Consider the following 25,650-nt stretch of genomic DNA (forward strand, 5'->3'; position numbering starts at 1 on the left):
CTCGCGGGTTCGAATTCTGCCGGCAACAGAGGTACTCATTTAACATTATCTTCATTGCTTGTTACAAGTTTTACTGCAAATGTTTGCGTCTTTGTGTTATTTAATATTGTCAGGATCTTGTGTTAGGCCAATAGACTTGAAAACCTTCACAATCTTAACGGATTTGTAGTGACACTTTTCTGGAACAATTCTAAATGTCGCTAATCGAATGCTAATTTTAGCAAAATGTTATCCAGTGAGTGTTCTTGTGGCCAAGTGGTTAAGGCGATGGATTAGAAATCCGTTGGGGTCTCCCCTTGAAAACCATTCACAATCTTAATGACTTAGTTGTGACACTTCTAGTTGTTTGACTATTTGTTAACGGGATAATTATTTGATGCTAAAATCATTCTCAATTCTTCTCCCACAGGTAACCAAGTGTCCAGCAGGCTAATGTCAATGCGTAGTGCCAACGGCCTGCTGATGTTACCCCCTAAAACTGAGCAGTATGTGGAACTGCGCAAGGGAGAAGTTGTGGACGTCATGGTCATCGGACGGCTATGATGCAGGTAAGTTCTATTGTTTTGTCGATTGAAAATGCATCAACCGCTTAAGCTATTTTCCTCCCCAGCTTTCAGTCACTCAAGACAAACACATTGATGGTGCTGGCACTTCCTGTCTGAACAGAAAAAAATGGGCGAAGACATCCGTTAGCTGTGATGTCATATGCAACAGCCAATTGGAAACAGCAGAGGCTGAATGCTCCTCATAAGTCTGTAATGGGAAGTTAAAAAAAAAAAATTAAAATATATATAAAAAATGAGATTTATTCTGTAATATTATATAATTATCCTGATTCTAATGATTATTAATATTCGTACTTCATATTATATTATTATGGTTCTGATTGAATATCCTCATTACAGTAGTAATCACGTTCTCGTCTTTCATTTGCTTTGTGCGTTCAGCCTTTTTCCTTAGTAAAAAAGAGATGCAAAATGACTCTTTCCTCTGCTTCGGCCATGGACATTTGACCACTTTACCTTCTGTCTTGTTTTTTACTCTTATATCCTACATCAAGATATCTAGACCTTCTCGACACTCCCTTTATCGAATCACAAAAATCTGCCCCTGCACTTGACTGAAGACCCTTCGCCCTACTTTGTTTTATAATGGACAAAAAAACCCAGAAGCAATCGTGCAATTTATTGCGCAATAAAGCTGACCATTAGCCAAGTCTTAGTGCTTGAATGACACATGACAACCATAAATACTACATCTATACGCACCTTAAAATGACGTGAGAATAGGCCTAGTTGTGACTTAAATCATACATTCAAAAATAATAGTACAAAGACCCTGCCTGTGGAATATTTTCCCTTTTGAAAAAAAAAATCCCCCCAAATTTAAGGTGTGATGTTATTAATACAATTACAGTAGTTGGCTGAGGAATTTCTCTAAGAGTTTCCGTCTGGAGTTATCAAAATCAAAAGCCTTTATTGTCATCATACATAGCTGTGTATAACGAAATTGGTGGTGCTACTCCACAAAGTGGGTTTTCCCAGAAAAAAAACACAAGTAATATAAAAATATAAAAATTATCCTTAACCACATGATGCCTGGATTTACCATTAACAAATATACTGTATATCAAAAAAGCATTGGGGAAACATATAAAACAAAAAATAATCCTATATTATTGTTAAAAGAAATAGAAGAACATTTTTAACAACACAAATGTTTAAATGGCACATTTTTTATTGAAAGAAAATTTGGGGAAGATAAATATTTCGTAATAAATTTTTCATTTTTTGTAATGTATTAGTTTTTCAGTTTTGTTTTATGCTTTTTAATATTTTTTCATTTTTCAATTTACTTTTAATCAATTTTTTCAGGATTTTCTCATTTATCTGTATTTTGTTTTTCATGTAATTTTCTGTTCTATTTTTTTAAAATTAATACCTTTTAATGTAACTACGTATTCCTTCAATGCTTTACGTATATTTTTTAAAATGTAAATTCAGGCATCTATGTGTTAAACTACAAGTGTGTTGACATAATGTTGCTCGATAAAACTTCAAGGCTACAAGTTGGAACCATTACGTTCATTAGAGGACAAAAATGTCTCGTTCTTACTCTTTTGATATATTGTTGGAATTTTTCTTTTGTTTATATTATTTGGAGCCGAGCATACAACTGACAAACTTAAGTGTGATCTGAACTGCCGCGCACATTTATTTATAGTATTTATTGGAATTAGGCCTGGGCGATAAGGCAAAAATTGTTACCCCGATTTAAAAAAAAAATACCAGTCGTTATCAATATAACTATCACATCTTTTTTTCTTTCAAATTTAAAACTTTAAACTTCTCCGAATAAGTAAATCATTTTTCCCGTGTTATTCAATTATGAAAGTAACTATGTTACGTTACTTTAAAAGGAGAATATAAAATGAGACGATTTTAGGAAGTATTTTTGGTGTGCGATAAAGATAAGACAACTGCGTCATTAAACTTTGAAAAGTAATGAATAATAAAACCTGCAGAGATTTTGACTGGCGTCTTTTCATAAATTTACCTTCAAACCAATATCAGCAATATGAAATAAATAAAATAATCAACCGAAGACATCATCACCATGGGCAAGCAGACTATTTACCTCATATGGCATTTAAAAAAATAAAAAGTTGGATGAACTTAACCCCTTCTAACCCAACTTAACAAGTTTTAAATTTTTGCAACATTTTCATAACATTTGCATAAATGGGGTAACTCATTGATATTAGGTAAGAAAATAATTACAGGCTGTCCTAGAATGAGGAGAGTGGGTTATAGGGGGTTAAGGAAATTTTCAATAAGGAGGAAAGACAACGACAGGGAAACATCACTTGGATCTTTTAGTGGGTCGTCTCGGCATTGTCCTGCATCTCATAATCACTCATTTTGACTGTGTTATAGTCCTTTTGCTTTCATGCTCTGTGTTAGATGCTCTTATGCCAACCATGCTAAAAATACCTGTTTGTTCCTTACCATCTTTTATGTCTACTAAATGTTGGTCTGGAACTAGCATTCACGTTGCATCAACGCCCCCGTTCTTTGTGTGTTTGGGTTGTGTAATTGCAGTTTAAATCTGTCAAATTTTACCGAAAGTTTTTTATTCTAATTGTTCAGTTAAATTATTTGACTCCAATTCTTGTTATCGTTTTATCGCCCAGGTCTATTGTGAATGGAAGTTATAGAATTTCAAAACCCACAAACAAATGACTGTCCATTTACGGTATTTGACCATCCTTTTGAACTTATTGGCTGCTCTTGACGGTGACAATGAACTGGAGTTGCTTTAAAAATGTGCTGTTTTTCATAAACACTAACTTAAACTTAAATTATTACTATTTACAACATTCAAAATGAGAGAACAGTTCAGCAGTCCTACTGTTAAAAGACATTCATAGTATTTCATAAATAATATTGGCTTCGGTGGACATCCAATGCATTTTGACTGAGACTCAAAATAGATTGGACGTCTACTGACGTCAGTGGTACTGAAACATGATCATTCAATGCTAGCCACCCCAATTCCCTGTCAATGGCAATGAATGAGTTCATGTTTCATTTCTTAACGTTTTAAAGGTCAAATTCTAGAAATGTCCTTTAGACTTCTGAATCAAAAATATACAAGTTTAAAATCCTAAATTCATGATATTTTTGTATTGTACTTACGATTAGAGATAAATGTCAGGGACTTAAAAAGTAGTGCACCCCTCCACATTTGAAGATTATGGTGCCTTGCTCAATTCCAATGCTCAGGAAGCAGACTATCATGTTGTCTACAACAACCAGTCCCAGTCCAAAAATTATTTGACAGATTTTGAATTTTATGGCTCCTTATCGCGATTGGTATTATATATTTGTTTTGGGTTCAATATTCTGCTTCTACTTCTGCTGAGGCTCGACTTTTTGGCTCAGAAAAAGTGTTCCCAAACTTTATTAAGCTGAGGCCCGAATTATAGGTGAGATAAAATAAATGTGTGGCACCTCACCAAACAAGAATTAAACAAAATGGAAAGAATGATGTAATGATGATGTCCCAATTTACTCTCGATTTTAAATGCTGGTACTTCATGTGAAATTGAGGCTTGTGCAAACTGGTGTATGAAGGGCAACAGGTGTATTGTACATTCTGCCATCTCATGGAAGAGTATTTAATCGTTCTGACTTAACTATCTGTTTCAAATTAACAACTCATTTCTAATTAAATGTACATTTGCACACAAATGAAGTTTGTGTTATGACAATTTCCTGTCACAAACTTGATTGTCCCACATGGACTTTCTCCATGTATCATAGTACATGACAAGTCAGTTTGGTATTCTGTGTTTTGAACTGGATTTCAAAATTAATGCTACAGTGGGCGACAACAATCTCAGTCTAAATCTTAAAGAGCCATTCACAAGAATATGGATTTGATGTGAATGGAACGCGACTGACTCATGCTGTCAGTTGTACTCAATTTGTACTTCTTAAACAATCATGATAACTACTAATTTTGTTGGGGGAAAAAAGCTAAGAGTACACTGAGTGTTGGCGTGTACAGTATTTGATTATGAAAAGAAGAAAATGCTCAAGGTCTGTTCCAAAGATATGCAGAGTAGGCCTGCCTGCTTCGAAAAGCAAATCGGAGCATGCAAAGGTTCGTGTTTTCTTACGCCATTAGTGAGGATTTATGTTATACGAGAATTAGCAGAATGTTGAAAATAGTGCCATTGGCCCAGTCCGGCACTCTCTTCCTCGAATATACAGGGGAAAAAAATGAGGAAAATGTAAAAAATATATATACTATCGTTCCCTTTCATAACTAAGGATATGAAACTGGGTACATGCCAATAAGATACATGTTGCAATACGACACACACTATAACACTCGATATATCGATGCATAGTTTGCGAACTCAATCTATGACATTGTATGGTAGGTTTAAGGGAAAAAAGATGTATATGTATGTATATATGTATGTGTGTGTGTATATATATATATATATGTGTATATATATGTATATGTGTATATATGTGTGTGTATATATATATATATATATATATATATATATATATATATATATATATATATATATATATATATATACACACATACACGTACACACATACACACACGTATATATACGTATATATGTGTGTATGTATGTTTATGTGTCGGCAGAGTAGAAATCCATTTGAAATCACAGAAGACCAGACTGACTTGCCATTTGCCTTGTACAAAGTAATTCAGGCTAACTTGCTGTGTGCTCATAAGAAAACTTACCTGGCATCAGCAAAGCCACAATTAAATGCTCATCAATGATGATTTACCACAGTATTGTTCAGGTGTATAAAAAAGTAAAAGAAGGAATAAAACAAAACAAAAAAATCTCACTCCTTTCAAACTACTATTTTCTCACTGTACTGTATGCAGCCCAAGAAATGTGAAAAAGACAGAATAATGATATTGTATCTGTTGTTTTATATGTATTCAACTGATTCGAACAAGTTGACTGCAATGTTATCATTAGGAAATAACCTCAATTTGCCAAATAACCCTAATTTGCTCCGGAGGTTTGTGAGTCTTCATGTCGATGTGATCAGTACCAAACAAAACCCTGTCAAACCAATCATAGGTTTAATGCTGCATTCTGATCATATGAGAAAAGCAAGTTTATTGCACTGATACTTATCATTTAATAAATATAGTGTTGACACCAAGACAATGTCATTTTATAATTATAAATGTTTTGTTTCACTGGCTCAAAGTTAGATGATACAACTATTTTGTGTTTATTCATTTTTTAATAATTAGTGTTGCACCAATATTATTTCCGATACTGATAATCCAATAAAATTATATCATCAATATCGGCCGGTTTTAAGAAATAACTTGCCAATACTTAAAGTATCGGCTTTTTGAGATGTACTTTTCAACCACTGGCCTCTATATCCAAGATGGCCACCAGCTACTCATGTCGACATAAAATAATCAGCGCTTGTTGCTCTTCCTAAAATTATGATCAATGATGTTGCGTCCGATCATTCTTCTGCTGTGAATTAAGACTTAATGAGTCACTTTAAATGATTGACTGAGTAAGTAGCAGAAGCTTTGACACTGTTAAAAAAGTCTTTTAAAATCGGTTAAGAAATTATCCAGTTTGACATAATGTCAATACATTAATTTTGATGAGAATATCTGAGGCCGTGTTTGCAACAAGTATTTTCGATACAGCCGCTTGCTTGGTAGGGGCGATGGAGACCTTGTTATGCTTCTACCTTTAATTGAAACTAGTTTATCACTAGTAGACGTCAAACAAGTGTTCATTTCCACTCCCACGAGTGAGTTAAACAGTGTCCAATCAAGCTGTGATAGCTATTAGTACTTCACATTCAAATTAATGTGGAGTACTTTAGTGTGATTTTTTTCCCCCTTCTCCCCCAATGCAGTACAATGTTGGTGCGGTATCGGCATTGGCCAACACAACACAACTGGAATCGGTATCAGTAGCCCAAAAAAATGGTATCGGTGCAACACTATAAATGATCAAATGTTAACATGTTGTCCAGTTCCTATTTTTTGAGCTTTGACTCTTCTCCTGAGTGACTTTTGTACTGTTTACTCCCCCTACCAGTAGCTCTTCAGACTTTTATTCTCATCTATAGCTATTGCCCGCCTTAGAAAGGGCCATGTCTTACTTTTGGGGGAGGTGACCGTAAGTGGGAAAGATTTATTTCTGAGGATAGTGCTTCATTTGTGCTTGTGCTTATTTTGGTTGTACAGTACATATGATGATGTTGGGCCATTCCTTCCTATCCCTGTAATGTGTAAATCAGAGATTTCCTTGATACTGTACCTCAAATTCATTGTATTTGTATTGGGGGCTCATGCTGCGTTCAAATAGATGGCTAGGCAAAGGACGGTGAACAGAATAAAATCTAATTTGAGCTCGGTCGATAGTTGTGTGGTCTATGTTAGAATAAAAAGATCAAAACACTTGCCAAATTTGGTGCAACTTTATTTCCTGTAAATCCATTATGACCTGAACACAGCATGAGATCTCCTCCAAGTCACTTTCCCAAAAAAGCTCTATCAAACCTTGACAGATTCATTTGAGTAAGAAGAAGCAGGTTATTACTGCCTTTGTACTGACTGATTCTTAACACCGGACTGAAATCAGTCTGACATTGCACACATTATAAACTATGACCAGCACTTGAAGCAATTACACAGCATTCTATTATTACTGTATAAAATATAATGTAAATTGTTTTTCTGTAATGATATTATTGAAACTAAAGATGAATTAATAAAATGAATCCTGATTATTCTCTACCCCCAGTTTTCTTCCAGTTCTGTTGAATCTGAAATGTAGTATTGCATATATCAATGGGCGACAGAAGTTTTTCATGTCGGTGTGTTATTTATTTATTTATTTATTTTTCTGTACAGTATTTAACTCAGATGTACTTTACCAAAAAGTCAAATCCTATTAGAAATACATTCACATTGTGGGCCACTGTATTTCAAAATGGCATATCTTGAGTCTTTAAGACATCTTGAGATGTTTAAAGATGAATTAACTGTCAATTCCTTCCCAAAAAGGGTGGTGGCACTGTGAAATGGTGATTTGCACGTTAACCTCACCGTTTTGAGATCAAGCCCAGGATACGGCTTTCCTGTTAGATTGTATGTTTTCTCTATTTCCCCGTGGGTTTTCTCCTTGTCCTTTGTCATATTTATATTTTTTCTTTCTTATTGTCACCTGTTCATTTAAGAGAATTTAAAAAAAAAACTGTTAAAAAGAAGATAAACTATCCTCCAAGCCTGCTTAGGGTTCCATTCACACGATTGGTGCGAAGACTTTTGGATGGACTTTCCACTTTAGATGCATTATTAAATCTTTTTGTCTGTATTATGTATCTTCAATTGTTTTAATGCCATTGTGTTGCAACAGTTTGAGACCTGTCTGCGATATAAAGTGCTTTCCAAAGAAATTTATTATTAATATTTTTAGTGTCAGTGAATTAATATATGTATAAGTGTTCTGCTTTAACAAATTTCGAAAAGTGAATCAGTCATTTTTAAATAACCCTTTATTAGATCTCATAGTGATATAGCTGATTATAATTGAATCTCCCGAAACTAATCTGCCACGACCAATTTCTTTAGAACATGCAAACTCCACACAAGGTGGTCAGAACCCTCCGGGGATTTAACCTACGATCTCAGAAATGTGAGGTTGATAAACTACCCATTTACCGGGCCGCAGATGCTGGGTCAGTTGAAATGAAATCAATTGTGCCCTCGGGTAATTAAAAATTGCAATGTCTGAATACATGCTTTCAATATGAAATTGAAAAATCTTCCAGACCAGGTGACGATAAATGAACTAATTCAAGTACGTTTGATATGAATGTCAGATCATAATTTTTATTGTTGCAAAGAGAAAAGTACTGACCAGTTTATATACCAGTTCCACAACCTCAGAGGTTATATGAATTCACAAGTTTAAACTTTAAAATAAAAAAGGAAGACAGAAAGAGAGAAAATTCAGATACGCATGTAGCAAACAGCTGTTATCTTAAAGCATATTCATATATTGACAGGAAGATGTCCATAAAAATCACATCCCCTATTCCATCACCAGTTTCACCATGCGTAGTTGTTTATATCGGGACAGGAACTCCATCTCGGCTTGTCATACTTGATTGTCATCTGAACAAGATAAAAACGAAAGCAGGTGAATATTCTTCAATGTCCACTTAGAAAGGTTGCAGTAACGTGTGAACTGACCTTAGTAGCTCTTGCAGATGTAACGTCGGTTAAACTTGCAGTTTCGGTCATTCCAGCGATATGAATTCCCATGCCACATCTCAACACAGTTTTCATTTCCAGACCGGTTGTCCGGTTGACCCTTAGACCAGTTCCTGTACAAAAGCGTCTTTTACTTAAAGATCCTACAAAAATGCTGCACCAACCTTACAAAACCAAGTCACGTTTACAATGGATGAGTGCAATTGCAAACAAATCATCAGGTAGGCTCGTTAATAGGACTCCAGTCATTATTCATCGCTTAAGGAAAAATATATCTGATCATAAATTTGATCACGCACAGCATTCAATTCTTGTTCACCAAAATAGCCACTTTATTTAAATGTTTTCTTGAGAATATTCTGCTTTTTTTTACCCTTAAACTTAATTCGTACACAAGCAAAAGTTAACAAAACTGTAAATGTAAAAGTCAACGTGCATATTTCATTTAAACTTTCAATTTTCCGATAGAAAAAAAACTAGATAAATTATATTATAAAATTATATTTTGTGTAAGAAAAAATGTTTTTCCCGTGACAAAAATATATTTCATTGAATGAGAACACAACAAGAGGACTTCGATATTTAAATCAGTAACAATGAAAATAAGACCTATTTTAATGCCATGATAGTCAAAGTTCCAGAACCATCTATAACTTGTTTTATCCCTCCCTTGTGATTTTTTTTTTTAGATTGAGGTCTTATTAATCTAAACAGGCAGGAGGCAGCGGCAATCCAAATCCAAATAGGTTGGATGTCGATATCTGCCAATGGGTGTCAATGAGATAGTTGGTCCATAAACCTACCTAAAACCTAAAAAAAAACAGGTAAATCTACCCATTTGTTTTTTTTTTAACTCTAGTTTTTAGTCATTGGATTTTTTTCTTTAAGTCTCTTGAAAAGAGCTAGCCATGCAAATAAAATGTATAATTATTATCATCCTCAAATTTTTTTCATTGCAAAGCACATTTCTGCCACAAATATTAGTCAACTTAGGCCCTGAGTAGGAGTACTTATCATTCACCAAAAAGAGTTGCACTCGAAGACAGAGAAATTAATTTGGTTGTATAGAACTGTGATTTTTTTAAGCTACTTACGCCACATTTGGGTTCAAAGGCGTTTCATCGACCCAAAACCACTTTCTGTGATCAGATGTGGATGACAGGCCAATCCAGTAGGTAGTGCGGCTGAGTTTTGAATGCAGCCATTTCTACAAGAAATTGCATCAAGCATAACTAATTGCATGTATGGAGAAACAGAGAGTGAAACAGATAGGGTAATTCACCTTCTCCTCGATGTTACGGATGATCACCAGTTGGCCTCTCTTGTTACTACAGTCTACTTTGGCTTCACCCCACGATTTCTGCACATTGGAGATGTAGTAACAACTATCCTTGTAGCCCAGCCAGCCTTGCTGACACGCTTGTCATGCAACAAAGATGCAGAAGAAGCAGGTTAGCTCATTTAAATCCTGTTTTGGTGCCCTACCAACACATTTTTTTAAATCAATGTGTAGACCAGCTGTGCCCATTATGTAGATCACCAAGGTGCTATTGGTAGATCATACGACAATAACATTTTGATTCCCCCCCTCTGTGGGTTTTCTTAGCTAGGCTCTTATGACCAATTTGGCAGTGGCTCCTTAGCCGGTAACCGGTCAAATAGTCCCAGTGGCTATTTAGCCGTTGACTTATTATTTAACATTGAGTGAATAGGGGATTTTCAAAACCATTCAACCAATCTTATTGAAATTTGATGTGTTATTGCCAACTGATAGATTTTAACATTAGGTGAATAGGGATTTAACAGTGGCGGGCCGTCAGGGCCTTCAAGGCCTTCTCTGCTGGCCTAAGAAATATCTGAATCATATTATATTTTGTCCATCAATACTTATTATTCCAAATGCTCTGTTAGCTTCCTTTCATTGCTTTTCCCCCTGGTTGCACTGCTTCCAGATGTGTGTTTTCATATTGAAGCATTTAACCAATCACATTTCAGCCATTATTTGTTGCCAGATCACATCTGCCTCAAAGCCTTCACAATCAGTTCTGCGGGCTCTGCTGCATTAAACTAGACTGTTGCTTTTAACCAATCAGATTTCGAGTTGGCAACCCCACAATGCTTTTTCATACGCATTAGCATTTTGCTGGCTGGGATACGTCATTGCTTTCACCAACTATGATTGGCTAGTAGGCGGGCCGCAGCCAGAGATCGCAAACTCCACCCACAATGGCCGACAGGAGCAAAAACAAATGGATTCTGTTGCAGATTCGCTCACAAAGCTATTTTCCAGACGGACTTTTCCAGAAAAAAATGGACATCATTAAGAAAGGGCGGTCAACTCCGAAGCTAGCAAGCCTGTTACAGCCGGGAAAATGGTGTGTGCGGCACTTTCAGTGCGCTAACTTAGCTGCACAAGCAAATACTATGCCGGAAATATGACAGGACAGGCTCTACTTTCATCATGAGCTTCGATGGCGATAGGAAAGAAGGAAGAAAGGAGGATGGATATTGTGTACAGTTAAAAAGAATTTTTGGTGTGTATAATATGGCTATATTCCTAAATAATATTTCAACTGTGGGCCCAGTTCTGATATCTGAAAACTCCAGTGTTTGTATTTAATCACTAAATGCTGCTTGGATGTGGATTTTACCCCAGTTTAATTTTTGCCGTTTTGCCATTGGCCTGGTTGTAATGTCTCAAAAGCTCCAGTATTTGTATTCAATCAATAAATGATGCTAGGAAGTGGATTTTACCTAATTTTAGTGCATTTTTTGTCATTTCACGTATGGACGTATCGACGTTCATCGCTGTCTTTTTACCGGGGAAATGATACTCCGGGCCCGGTTCTGATGTCTAAAAAGCTCCAGTATTTGTATTTAATCAATAAATGCTGTTTTCGGCTGGATTTTATCCCATTTTCGGGCAATGTTTGCCCGTACGCCATTGACGTTCATCGCTGTCTTTTCCCGGGAAAATCGCCCCCCTGGCCTGGTTTTAATGTGTGAAAAGTTCCAGTATTTGTATTTAATGATGAAATATTGCTATGAAGTGGATTTTACCCCATTTTTTTGCATTGATTTATTGATTATTTTTTATGTGTCGCAGCTCTATTTGCAGTACAGGTTTTATAGCCATAAAATAGTTTTTGAGGGTTGGATTGATACGTTGAAGGCGCTACGAGAAAATGCACCGACCGCCACTGGGATTTAATGACTTATTTAGGCAGTGGCTCCGTAGCCGTAGTTTCTTACTATTTACCCCACACAGAATTCCTACCGGCTAAATAGCCCCTGGGACTATTTGACCAGTTACCGGCTAATGAGCCACTGCCTGTGAATTTGGTGTGTCCGCAGTAACCTTTAGCATGAATCGAAAGTGGATTTTCACTCCCGCTCTCTACCGCTTCCATACATGTGTATATGTGAGGTATATCAAGATGGATCATTGCTGAGCTTTGTCAGTTACCTGTAAAAAAAATGTAGATCGTGGAAAATTAAATCTTGGAGGAAAAAAGTTGGAGCACCTCAGGTGTAGACTCACCTTTGTTACGCTTGCAGATGTAAGGTTGCTTTACATAGCAACTAGTGTCACTCCAGCCCCCTTCCAAACTCGATATGTCACCACAGTTTTCGAATCCACTGTTGTCAGGCTGACCTGCATTCCAGTTCCTGCACAGAAGCTCTTTTCACACAGCGGTCCCTGCCAAATAGCTGCAACTAAATTGTCGGGGAGGCCGTCACTTTTCCATTATTATTTTTTTTTTTCATCCAACTACTTTTTCCTCTCTAAATTTCTATAAATCGATCAATATTTTATTTTTTATTCTTTGATTTTTTTTTTTAACTAATGAACATTTTTTCTTTAAAAAAATTAATTCTTATATATTTTGATGTTATCAAAATGTTATCAAATAATCAGCTGCCGTAAAAATAAGAAATCATTTGTCAAATGCTATTATTTAGGGGTTATTATCAGTCGACAAAAAGTGCTTTCCTTATATGCCAAAGAAATACGTTTAATAGTGTGAAATCATGCCTGATTGAACCATCTGAGCCAGAATAGAATTTTGAAGAAGCTTACGTCTTTTTCTCAGTGTGCAGCACAACAGTACAGTATTTTATCATTTTGAAATTATCAGTACACATTATAGTCTGGATATCTCGTGTCACCCTTTTTAAGATGCGAATTTTCATCTTTAGTATAATATATAAAACAATTAACGGAAGCCCCACATGACCTACATAAGTTTAATTACATTAATAAATTAACATTTATATCTAGTTTTAAATTATATGATAAAATATAATATTTGCAACAATAAAAAAGAACATATAAAATAAAATGTTTGCCGTTTTCCCCACTTTTTATTTAAAACCATCAATATCTTTCAAAACAAAACTATTTTCCTTTAAAAAGCTTGAAGAGGGCTTGAAAGATGAATCAATGAATAAAATAGTCATCGATTCATTTGCTAATTAGCCACCTGATGGTGTAGTGTTTCCCTCACCTGACTCCGGTGCAGGCAGGCGCGATTCCTGCTGGTGGCGATATGATTGGAAGTGCGATTGGTCGTCTGTGTCTATGTGTTTCCTACGACTGAGTGATATCCAGTTTAAAGTGTAGTCTGCCTTTTGGCCAAAGTCAGCTGGGATAGGCTACAGCACCCCCTGCGACCCTTGTCGACAGGATAGGCGGTACAGAAGATGAATTTGCTAATTTTTTAGATTTGATTGTACTTTTTCATTGTGACTGCCGTGGTTGGCAGGCATAGTGGCCTTCGGGAGAAAACGATAACTTTGATATGGCCCGCAACATCCATGCTGTACAACCTTTTGAAATATAAGTCCATTTTTTGCCTGTTGAAGTTGAGGTTTCTGCTACTCACTTTTTCAAGTTACTTACATTAGGCCTGCTTTCAAAGGAGTTCCGTCGATCCACTCCCACGATCCAATCTTCTGGGTTGTTAGGCCGATCCAATGTGATGTGTAGATTTGTGATTCCATCCAGGTCTACAAGAAATGACACCACACACAATCATTTGGAGAGGGAGATAGGGAACATTTTAAACTTATTTTAAGACATATGTTGATTGGACGACACACAATCATTCAGGGATCATTCACTGCTAGCCTTGACTGGTCAAAATTGGGCAATAAGTTAATCGAGTTAAAAGAAAACATTGTAAATTATATTGTAGTATTTTAGAAAATGTTCATATCTTAAAAAAAAACTTTATTAAAACAAAAATGAAGAAAGGAGATAAATATTTTCTTATTTAAATTTGACTTTTTGTACATAGCTTGAATAATGTATTCATTAACAATTTAATTAAAAACAAAAGGAAATATTTTAATGACATTCTTATTAAAGCTGTTCTGCTTAATATTTACCAAATTTAGTGTTATTGGAGACCATACTATAAATATTCTCTTATTTATTTAAAATTGACTTTTTTTACATAGCTGTAAAAAAGTTTTATTCATTATTATTTTAATTAAAATCAAAAGGAAATATTTTTTATGTCATTCTTATTAAAACTGTTCTATTTAATATTTGCAAAATTGTTATTGAAGTTATCGACCATACCCAATGTATTTCTTTTTAATTCATATAAAATTAGTTTTATTAGTATTTAGTTCATTCATGAATTTAGGTATTTACAAATATGTATATAAAAAAAACTGCATCTAAACCCCCTCGAATTAGACACCTGTTGTCCTTCTGTTAGTGGACATAACATTTAAAGTCAAGTAGGGCACAAAAATATACTCACTTCCCCTATAAAGTTTTAACCAGAAGTCTGGTGCAAACAGAGACGGGTCATTTTTCAATAATATCACCATCGTTCTCTCTATGACTACAATTACTCACCCTTTCCTTGATGTCCCGAATAATCGCCAGGTGGCCACCCTTGCCCAAGCAGTCGTATTTGGCATTATACCACGATTTATGGTCCTCCTTGTTTGAGGCGAAGTAGTAACAGTTGCCCCCGTAATCCAGCCAGCCGGGTGGACACACCTCGCACAACACTTCTAAATTCACAAAGATGCAGAAGCAGAAAGTACAGGTGAGCTCATTTAGCTCAATTAGTGCCATTGATGTCTATATATTGATGAACTACTTTAATTCAAATACTTTTAATTAGCACCTTTAGTGTACCGTCATCATCAAATGTAAAACAACCCAGATTGCATTAATCTTGCGATTTCAGATCAATTTGAATGAAAGTCGTAATACGACCACAAGTAATTATTCACTCCTTATATGGGTGTCTACGATTTTGATTGTCAATGAATAATTAGCTAATATCATTGAGCTAAAAATTGTACAAATACACATTCTTAAAAGTGAAAATTTGTTTTTCCAAACCAAAACAGTGAAAATAATCTTTTCATCCTTGACTTTTTAAAATGTCTTTTTTAATCTAAAAAAGAGGAAGTGAATTCAATTCAAAGAATAATTTGAATACAAAAAAATAGATTTTTTTGTATATTATTTTAAATTTACAAAAATGGAAAAACTAAATATTCTGCTTTTATGTATTGCATTAGGTCATTTATTTATTTTATTAAAGATTAGAAAGAATGATGGGACAAACTGTAAATTCATATACACCAGTCCTGATTCAAAATTTGCAAACACCTCATTTGAAAAACAATTAGAGAAATGACAGTTGAAAGCATGCTATTTCTACATAAATCAATTACTTGAGTCCTAGCAAAAAACAATTGATTAGTTGACTATTAAAAGGTGGCCCGGGGATGAGTGGTTAGTGCGTCGGCCTCACAATTGTGGGGTTCTGGGTTCCAATCCAGGTCGGTCTACATGTGTGGAGTTTCCATGTTCTCCCCAGGCCTGCGTGGGTTTTCTCCGGGTACTCCGGTTTCCTCCCACCTTCCAAAAACATTCACGGTAGGCTGATTCGACACTCTAAATTGCCCCGAGTTTGAGTGTGAGTGGAATGGTTGTCTGTCTCCTTGTGCCCTGTGATCGGAAAGCCACTAATTCAGGGTAGTTGGCTGGAATAGGCTCCAGCACCCCCCGCCGCCCTTGTGAGGATATGCGATTCAGACAACAAAATAATGACTATTAAAATAATCTTTTATAGCTCCTGGACTCACCATTAACAGCCAAAATGCCAAGGATGATAAGAAGTGCTGGTGCCTTCATCTTCATTTTCATCTAGTGAGAGCAGCTTCACAAACTGATTGTTTCTCCTCAGGTGCCACAGAACTTGAGCACCTTAAATACATCCTGGCGTACAGAAATGTGATGGCACGCCCCCCCCAAAGAAAGATTGGATCAACTTGCTGAACCGGATCTTACATGCTCACTTCCCATCAATCATATTTTGGAGAGAATAAACCTAAAACAGCTCGTACTGAACAGAAAATAATATATAATATAGTTTTCGTCCTCTTTTTTTGTTTAGTACACTCTGATTCTTCAAGGGATTAAAACGAAATATGTTTTCCCAAAAAAGAGCCTCGTACTGCTCAGTTTTTCATAAAATCACTCACATGAAGCTTTTTTGGAGCAATGACAATTTCATGGAAACACTCAGCAAATGCACATGCTCATAAAATTCCTCCAAGTCAAGTCCAGTTAATTTTTCTAAGGTTTGAAAGAGGTGCACAGATCCAAAGTTTACATTCATATTATTATTATTCATATTAACTCACTGGCGGTCATTGACGGTAATGGATGAACCAATCAACTCTATATTTGAAATGTTTTCACATTGACATTTGATCTTGGATAGGATTTATTTGATTGCTGCCAGATTTACCATTCGAAATGGATTAGACTTCTATTGCTGTCATCTATGTGTATGTATTTATATGTATGTATAGGTATATATATATATATATATATATATATATATATATATATATATATATATATATATATATATATATATATCAGCACCACACTTATTTATTGATGTATTGATTTATTTATTTACTTATTTATATATTTACTTATGAATTTATTTATTTATTACCTATCTATTTATGTCTAAAATGTATTTTTCTATATATGCATTGTCACCCTCTTGCTACTGTCACAATGAAATTTCCCGAATACGGGATGAATAAAGTTATCCAATCCAGAGGTAGTGAATGACTTAAATTAACATTTTTGGCACAACTTCAGATAGTTGGAGGACTGTTGGCTGACTTTTTTTACTTGTAAAATGTTTTCTTAATTTTCTTTTTTTTTTTTAAATATACTTTTTAGTTTGTTAGTTTCTTTGGTGCTGTGTCAGTCGCCCGTCTGGATTTTTGTGTCGGAGATAGGTGGACATTTTTATTGACAGGCCACATCCTAACCACTTAAGTGATCAAACTGGTCACCTAACTACATTTTTTGGGTGAAAAAGCTAGAATGTGCCAGGTAGTCCAGGCCGCACCCTGACCTTTACGGTGGACCCACCAGTTCCCGAACAGCATTTTTGGGGTGGAAAAAATGAGAATGTGTCTCGTGGCTATTTTCTGATGACAGGCTGCACCACCACATGCCTTCAGTCTGACATCAGTGCTCTAAACGCTTTAGACACAACTGCTATTTGTATGTAGAATAACGTCCAAATTCGGTCTGACAATGACAAGCCGAGAATATTGTATGACGAGGTACCACTGTATGTTTATAAAAATGTATACTAAAACGATGTGTGGATACTAAACTAAGGAATACTTGTTATAAAATAAATAATTTGGATAAAACAGAAGGCCCTGTAACAGAGCCCGAGCATGCTCTGCGCATGTCATGTGAACGCCGCACTCTTAATAATCTTCACCTCCGCAAGTCCCTATTTTGACCTGGTATCCCCAATATGGAGGAGCAAGAAGTTAAGAATAAACTAAAGACAGGACAACTGAAAAAACAAACACGCACCGTAAGAGTGAGGTGTGGAAAATCTTCAAATTGATTGTTGAATATGCTAGAGAAACTTGCATTGGCTTCGCTGAATGTAGTCAATGTGGCGCTTTGCTTTCATACGAAGAGCAAATAGACTGGCACCTCGACACTGAGCATGCATTTAAACAGCTGTACTGGCAAAAGTGATGATAGTCAAACATCTTCATTATCATATAAAATATGTAAACGTTTATACAGTCTTGTTTAACTTAGATTTTGTTACAAAAGACAAGCTTTAATTTGTTATCAAAAATCACCCCTCCTCCTCCTGACTCGGGAGTACCTAGTCCTCACAAATCAAATGTGAAATTTTGGGTTTGCTTCGGGCTCAGGCCTGCAAATCAAGTTAATTGGTCGGGCTCGGGCCAGGTCGGGCTTTAACAACCGTGGGCTGGGTCGGGTCGGATTTTTTCGGCCCTATCTTGCCTCTAATAAATGGGGGAAAAACAGACATCCAAACAAATGGGAAAGCCAAACCAAACCGTTAAAAAGTCCCCTCCGCAGCCGCTATAATGGGAGATGTAAAACCTGTCTTTGTCCGCCAGATGGCGATAATCTACCTTCTTTTACAAAAGCCAGCCCTCTCCGAATGGCCTTTGGCAAGTTTGTAGTGTTAAAGGTGTAAAAATAAGAAAAAGTTGTTTTAGGGAAACGTTAGTGGGGCACCTGCTTACAAGAGTCCGCCCAGGGACCTCGATCCTCGCTCAAAGAGAATGGAATCAATTGTTTAGTCAATCTGATGATGATGAATCAGACTTTGAAAAATTGTAAAATTATGATGATTAATTAGACTAAGGATTTAAAATTGCAAATTCCATTTTTGAATTGTGTTGCTAATGGTAGTTGTATTTTGTTTTTTTACTAGGTTTCCATATGTTGTGAATAAATGTTTTGTCAAGGCGACATATTCAGCATGTGCAATCCTTGGCGTGAGCTGAGAAAAACTGAAAAAAAAAAATTTTTAATCACAAATTGTGGGTGCGTGTTATACCAAAACCTTGTTTAGTCTAATCAAAGAAGTGCCAAGGAGTTCAAGTCAAGGCTTACTCTACGACAGTGGTTCTTAACCTTGTCGGAGCTGCCTAACCACAACAGTTTCCTATGCGCATTCACTGAAGCCTACTTTAGTATAAAATAAAATAGGATTTTTTAAAATTTCAAGATATATAAATTCCTCCCAGCACTGATTGGCCAAGCAATGTCACGTGATCATCTGCAGCCACTGATGGTCCAGTGGGGCATGTTATCATGAATAGACATGATGTGTCTTGACCTCCGCGGCAGAGGCTCCACCGAACCCCTGAGACCGATCGAACCCAGGTTAAGAACCACTGCTCCCTATAGGACCTGCGGTGAGCATTCCTCCCTCGTCATCTACACATCACCATGAACCCTCCAAGACAATTCAGTCCTTATTTGTTTAGATTTTTATGCATGTGGTTTGGTACAAATGTACTGAGATAAAAATTCGACTGACATGCACGCACATAGATAAAGACATTCATTCATGTGTCTCAATGGTATAATACACCCCTCCTTTTAGAGTTGAGACGTTCATGTAAATCATTGCCATCAAATCGAATAATGCCACAAAAAAAGAAGTGTAAGGTCATAACGGAGATGGGTAGCTGTCCTCAAAGGTCGCCCTAATTCAGGGGTGGGCAAACTATTCCACAAAGGGCCGCAGTGGGTGCGGGTTTTCATTCCAACCCATTGAGAGAGCACCTTTCCACCAATCTGGTGTCCTACAAGTGCAATCAGTGGATTGCAGTTAGGTGCTTCTTGTTTTCTGCAGAAATCTCATTGGTTAAACTGTCTGTGCTATATTGGTTGGAACAAAAACCTGCACCCAGAGCGGCCCTCGAGGACCGGTTTGCCCATCCCTGCCCTAATTGCATGTAATCAAAGAGAGTGTCTTTCCACTTTATTTCTGCATGTTTTTGTGAATGGTGGACTTGACCCTCCCACCTGTTGTTTCAACCTGGCTCGCAGGTTCTGCTCTCTTATGATTCTGATTTATGTTTCCAGTTTGTTTTTCAATTCACGGAGCGTTTTCTCTTGCAAGTACTTAGTCTGTTGACTAGGCACAATGAAAATAGCTGCCAAAAGTCACATGACCTACGAATAATCCCTCTCCCTAACAGCAGACCGGCCTTTTTCCCTGTTCAAAGGCCACTACGATGAGAACAAAACTGAAAATTGTACTCTAGGTTTATAGATCTGCTCCATGCAAGACATCTGGTGATGTTAAGTTTTTTTTTAACTTTTGTGCATAGCTGAATGTTATAAATGAGGCTTTTATAATTGTTTTGAAACACAATTGAAAGCACATGCGTACTCCCTAAACTGTGAAAGGCTGGGACCAAAAAGCCAGGGATTTGCTGATGACCAAAAGTCTACATGTGTCCTCATCAGTGCTGTTCAATAAAATTCTTCCCAGTTGTTGAGTTTAAAAAGACTTTATTGATATAACTCAGCACACATTGATCTCAGTACTTGCACATGATTTCAGAATTTTTAATCAAACACATTTTTTGTATTAGAATTACAGAATTTGAGCGATTACGTGAATCAAATTAAACATATTTTTTCCTGTGTGTCAACATCCCAACAAGAAGTAATGTCAACTTGATGTTTTATATCCTCTTCCACCACCAGCTTCCCAACTGACTACTGTTAGTGCACAAATATAGCGACAATTGACTAGTTACAGCTAACAAACCACCGCTCTAAATTGCAGGTAATTTGACAGCGAGCAAAAAAATGAGTCTTTAGCATTTCACAGAGACTTATTTCTTTTCAGGCTGCAAGATCATAAATATTCATTGCTTTGTGTCATTTTGTCCTTTTACAAAAATAAGTGAATGAATTTCTATGCATTGGTCATTGACGCTGCAGTAAAACACCGTAGTGAACTGTATACCAGCGTGTATTTGAAATTTCACATCAGACACTTTAAAAAACATTGCCAATTTTTTTTTCTACTGCTTCATCAGTTACGCTTAATGAAGAGATCGGGTTCACTAATACTTAATAATTTGTTGTTATTTCTTTATCGCTGATTCCGTAGTTTCCGCAGTGTAAGCCAAAAATGTTGCTCAAAAGGTGGGTGAACGTTAGTCTTTTTGGCGCAAAATAGGCCGGGATGTGTGGTGGAAGTCCCTAAACATATATGTTATGTGAATACAAGAAGTTTGCTGGCTGATATCTGGCAAAAACAGTTTCTGAACCCAGTCACTTTTTTATCTGGCACAACAACAGAACGCAGAAATTTATCGCCTCTTGCTTCTAGATGCGTTGTACTGCATGGCGGCATGAAGACGTGTCCCTTTAATGCTTAGTAGAATTAGTTTTGACCAAAGGTCTGTTAGCTTACACCAGTTAGCAATTTCTATATTTGTGCACTCAATGAATTCAATATCCTAAGCTACCTGTGTCTGAGTCTCAAGTGGGAAAGGTTGACGTCACACTGCGTCATCATCTGTAAGATAAGGAAGACGGTGAGGTAAAACTCATCCAAATCCTTTACAAACCACCCTGACTTTGACTATATATGGACAAGATACACATAAGTCAGTCTAGTATTCTGGGGTTTGGGTTAGATTTCAAAATGGATGCGAGAGCTGGAGAAAAGCATCGAATGAATCTGAAATAACCAATCATAGAAGTGCAGATGTGACATAGACAGAATACGAGTCATGCTGTTGTTTGTATTGTAGTCAATTTGTAATCAAACAATCATGTACTTACAACAAATGACTGACATGTTTGTTTAAGAAATCCAAGAGTAAATGATTTTTAGTCAATGAAAAAAGACTTCGATTGTGCTTCTACAATATAGGTCATCCGCTTAAATAAATAAAAACAATTCACGTTTCTTTTAAATACTTAACATTTCCCACAAACTGCATGGAGTCCCACTCAACAATGTGTGTACTCACTTGCGGGTCGCTTGCAGATGTAGCGCCGTTTCCTTTTGCACCTTAGGTCATTCCAGCCACGGTGTCGGTTTCTTATCACAGCACAGTCTTGTTTTCGTCTGTTGTTAGGCTTATTTCGACCCCAGTTCCTGCAAAAATGCGCCTTTTACACAGCGCCTCTGCCAAATCGCATCCGCTCCTCTGTAGTAAATGCTTGTCAGGCGTCCAATTCAACCATTCTCAAACCCTTTTTCAAAGCAAGGGCATAATCTACAAGCCTCACAACAGGATTTTACTTCAGTGCAATGAAAGCTATGTGATTGTTCAGTTCTGAACAATACAATAAACACGAAAAAAGCAAAATAGTCAAGCTGTATATGGTAAACATTACACAAGCGACTAAAAACAATATACCCTCCTCGATGGGGTAGGTACCTATAGTGAGAGATTTAGCACCTATAACGAGGCTCGTGGACGAGAAATTATCACTATTACTGCCATTGTTTCTTGGCCTGTACCTACATCACTGTTACCTTTGGAGGTCAGGGTTAGGTAAAAGTACCAAAGAATCTCATATTTGGCCCGGAGAAGGCTGGGATAGGTTCCAGCACCCCTTGCGACCCTAGTGAGGATAAAGCGGTTCAGAAAATGAGATGAAGCCCAACTTTTGTAACTTTCTTCAAGCTACTTACGCTATGTTGTAATTAAGAGGAGATCCGTTAATCCACTCCCACTCTCTTTCTTTCCTCCTGTCGGTCAGCCCGATCCAGTAGGCCTTCTTAATAGATGATTCCAGCCATTTCTTCAAGAAATGTTATTAGACATATATCATTAAGAGTAGGGAAAAAACAAGGAGAATGTGTGTGTATGTGTGTGTGTGTGTGTGTGTGTGTGTGTGTGTGAGAGTGAGTGAGTGAGTAAGTGAGTGAGTGAGTGAGTGGCTCACCCTCTCCTCAACATCCTCAATGACCACCAGTTTGGCCGTCGCGCCCTCGCATTTGCTTTTGGCTTGATACCACGATCTCCTTCTTTGAGCAAAGTAGTAGCAATTGTCCCCGTGCAGCAACCAGCCTTGTGGACATGGCTGGGACAGGACCTCTAATACATACAAGATAAAGAAACAGTACACGTGAGTTTATTTTTAAAAATGACAAGCTGTAATGTGTCATCATTCGCAGTGGCCAAAATCCAAGTGGAAGTGAAAGCTTAATTGGAGTGAATACTCCTGTTGGACTGCTGTTTCACCTGCACCATGAAGGTAAGTCCTTGTGAGAAGATCACAAGTAATAGTTAACTCACCATTAAAAGCCAAAAAGGCAAGCACGATGGACACCTGGAGAAGAAGCGCTGATGCCTTCATCTCAATGTCCAGGAAAAGCAGCTTCGCACCTGCAAAATCTCCTACTGAATGTGATTGTGTTCTGAAGTTAAATACCTTCTTCACCACAATGTCCACCACACAGCCACATCCCACCACTGATTTCCACCAATCATTCTTCGAGGGACAGCCAGTCTTTACACGCCCATCAAATTGGAGGTCATCGTGAATGATTCTTCAGTAATTCAAGTCAATAATTCAAATTGATTTTTTTACAATTATTTCAGTGTGTAGATATTTATGTCAATTCTTACTTATTTATTTTAATTATTTTAAATTCGGAAATGTGTTCGGTCACATTAATAAGAGAAGCCAATGGTTTTGCATTGGGGAAACGAAATGACTTTAAATTATTTTCTGTTTTGAAAATGCAAATTCATTGAATGACTAGCGTTTATCGTGTTGTTCTTCTGAAACTTTTCCTTCTTTTTTTTCTTTGCCTGAGGTGTCGTGTCTGTCGTATGACTGAATCAGTCCACCATCGGCATTTTTGTACAAACGTAAAAATGTGACCTTTGTTCAATTTTGGTGGACAGGCCGCACCCTGAGCACTCATGTAGTCTCACCGGTCCTCAAACTAATAATAATAATAATAATAATAATAATCGGACATAGGCCCTGTTGTCATCATCAACAACAAAATCCTACTTGTCATCACACCCAGAAACTACGCATGACGAAATTGGTAGTGCTTCTCCATAAGGTGCGTTTACTCTGCAAAATACCTAAATAAGTGATGGTTACAGACTCGTAATTTGGCATTCTGCTGTTATGGATACCTCGCGTAACCCCCCGAGCAGGTCACTTACCTCTCACTGTCTTTCACTTACCTTCAGTCAGCTAGTAGGAGGCAGATCACCACCCAAACATCTTTTCATATTACCTCAGAAGGGAATGTCTGTTGTGTTACCGCAAATTTAGAGTTCTGATGGATGTGGGGGAAAAACTGTCCTTAAGCCTATTTGTCCGTACTTTGTGGGACCTATAGCGTCTGCCAGAGGGCAGCAGCTGGAACAGATTGTGACCAGGGTGGTATGGGTCCCCTATGATGTTCCTGGCTATGCTGAGGTAACAAGGGCTGGCAATGTCTTCCAGTGAGGTCAGAGAGCAGCCGACGATCCTCTGGGCAGTGTTAGTAATCACTTTCTGCATGGCCTTTTTGTCTGCCGCCGTGCTTCCAGCGTACCACACTGTGATGCAGTACGCCAGGATGCTCTCTACAGTGGTTCTATAGAAGGTTATCAGAAGCTTGGTGTCCAAGTTGTTTCTCCTAAGTACCCTGAGGAAATAGAGTAGTTTCTGAGCCTTCTTCACTACTGCCGTGATGTTTGAAGACCATGAGAGCTTATCCGTGACGTGGACCCCCAGGAATTTAAAGGACTGGACCCTGTCTACACATACTCCATTTATGAGGAGTGGGGCCAGATCTGTGCCGTGTTTGCGAAAGTCCAGGATTATTTCTTTAGTTTTCGTGGTGTTCAGTGTGAGATTGTTCACCGAGCACCATGAAGACAGTTTGTTGACCTCATCTCTGTAGGCCGACTCATCCCCTCCTGAGATGAGTCCAACCACAGTGGTGTCGTCAGCGAATTTGATGATGGAGTTAGACTGGTGGATGGGTGTACAGTCGTATGTGTACAGGGAGTACAGAAGAGGACTCAGTACACAGCCTTGAGGGGAGCCAGTGCTCAGTGTAATGGAGGAAGAGAGGTGGGGACCAAGTCTAATAGTTTGTGGTTGGTTGGTCAAGAAGTTCTTTATCCAGCAGCAGATGGAAGAGGATAGTCCAAGGTGGGAGAGTTTGTCAGTTAGAATGTCCGGTTTTATGGTGTTGAAGGCTGAGCTATAGTCAATGAAAAGCATCCTCACGTAGTTCCCATGGTGTTCCAGGTGGCTCAGTGCTGTATGTAGAGCAATGGCGATAGCATCCTCAGTGGACCTGTTTGCTCTATAAGCAAACTGGTGAGGGTCAACTGAGGGAGGGATTGTATTCCTGCACACTCATGTGGTCTCACCGGTCCTCAAACTGCATTTTCGGCCAAAATTGTTAGATACAGGCACTTGCCAACTCACCACCACATTCAGGACCATCAATTCAGTTGAATATTGTATTGTACATTTGGGTTTCCGCATTGCAATTGAGGTTATCGTTTGCGAGATTGTAATGTTGATTTATAAAAAGGGAAATAAAATAGCCGAATCATCAAATTTTCTTTTTTTAGATTCACTGCAAATAACTGTCGTACGCAACACTTGTGAAACGTAAGAATGTGACCTTTGTTCAATTTTGGTGGACAGGCCGCACCCTGTGCACTCATGTAGTCTCACCGGTCCTCAAACTAATAATAATAATAATCGGACATAGGCCCTGTCGTCATAATCAACAACAAAAGCCTACTTGTCATCACACCCAGAAACTGCGCATGACGAAATTGGTAGTGCTTCTCCATAAGGTGCGTTTACTCGGCAAAAGACCTAAATAAGTGAGAGTTACGGACTCGTAATTTGGCATTCTGCTGTTATGGATACCTCGCGTAACCCCCCCGAGCAGGTCACTTAGCTCTCACTGTCTTTCACTTACCTTCAGTCAGCTAGTAGGA

The 25,650-nt window shown here is 37.4% G+C and overlaps 3 protein-coding genes across 4 annotated transcripts in view; 1 reads left to right on the plus strand and 2 right to left on the minus strand.

Moving 5' to 3' along the window:
- The window catches only part of gphna (gephyrin a), a 28,982-nt gene extending 27,767 nt beyond the window's left edge, over positions 1–1,215 (plus strand). For both annotated transcript variants that reach the window (XM_077621003.1, XM_077621002.1), the window contains 2 exons: positions 410–548; positions 611–1,215. In XM_077621003.1, coding sequence (XP_077477129.1) covers positions 410–543 — 134 coding nt within the window. In that variant the 3' untranslated portion in view covers positions 544–548; positions 611–1,215. The remainder of the gene's footprint in view (positions 1–409; positions 549–610) is intronic.
- A 7,223-nt stretch (positions 1,216–8,438) lies between these two features.
- LOC144090045 (C-type lectin domain family 6 member A-like) lies at positions 8,439–16,046 on the minus strand. Its single transcript, XM_077621340.1, has 8 exons — positions 15,952–16,046; positions 14,702–14,862; positions 13,733–13,839; positions 12,371–12,498; positions 10,112–10,248; positions 9,924–10,036; positions 8,809–8,942; positions 8,439–8,730 (listed from the first exon to the last, which is right to left on the minus strand). The coding sequence occupies exons 1-7, from the start codon at positions 16,010–16,012 to the stop codon at positions 8,810–8,812; spliced, it is 840 nt and encodes a 279-aa protein (XP_077477466.1). The 5' UTR covers positions 16,013–16,046; the 3' UTR covers positions 8,439–8,730; position 8,809.
- Positions 16,047–21,216: 5,170 nt separating this feature from the next.
- Positions 21,217–23,032, minus strand: LOC144090119 (CD209 antigen-like protein C). The gene is made up of 5 exons (XM_077621439.1): positions 22,972–23,032; positions 22,619–22,770; positions 22,365–22,474; positions 21,694–21,821; positions 21,217–21,233 (listed from the first exon to the last, which is right to left on the minus strand). Exons 1-5 carry the CDS (start codon positions 23,030–23,032, stop codon positions 21,217–21,219), a joined length of 468 nt encoding a protein of 155 aa, XP_077477565.1.
- Between the last annotated feature and the right edge of the window lie 2,618 nt (positions 23,033–25,650).

The sequence above is a fragment of the Stigmatopora argus genome, chromosome 15, assembly GCF_051989625.1.
Source record: "Stigmatopora argus isolate UIUO_Sarg chromosome 15, RoL_Sarg_1.0, whole genome shotgun sequence".
NCBI lineage: Eukaryota > Metazoa > Chordata > Actinopteri > Syngnathiformes > Syngnathidae > Stigmatopora > Stigmatopora argus.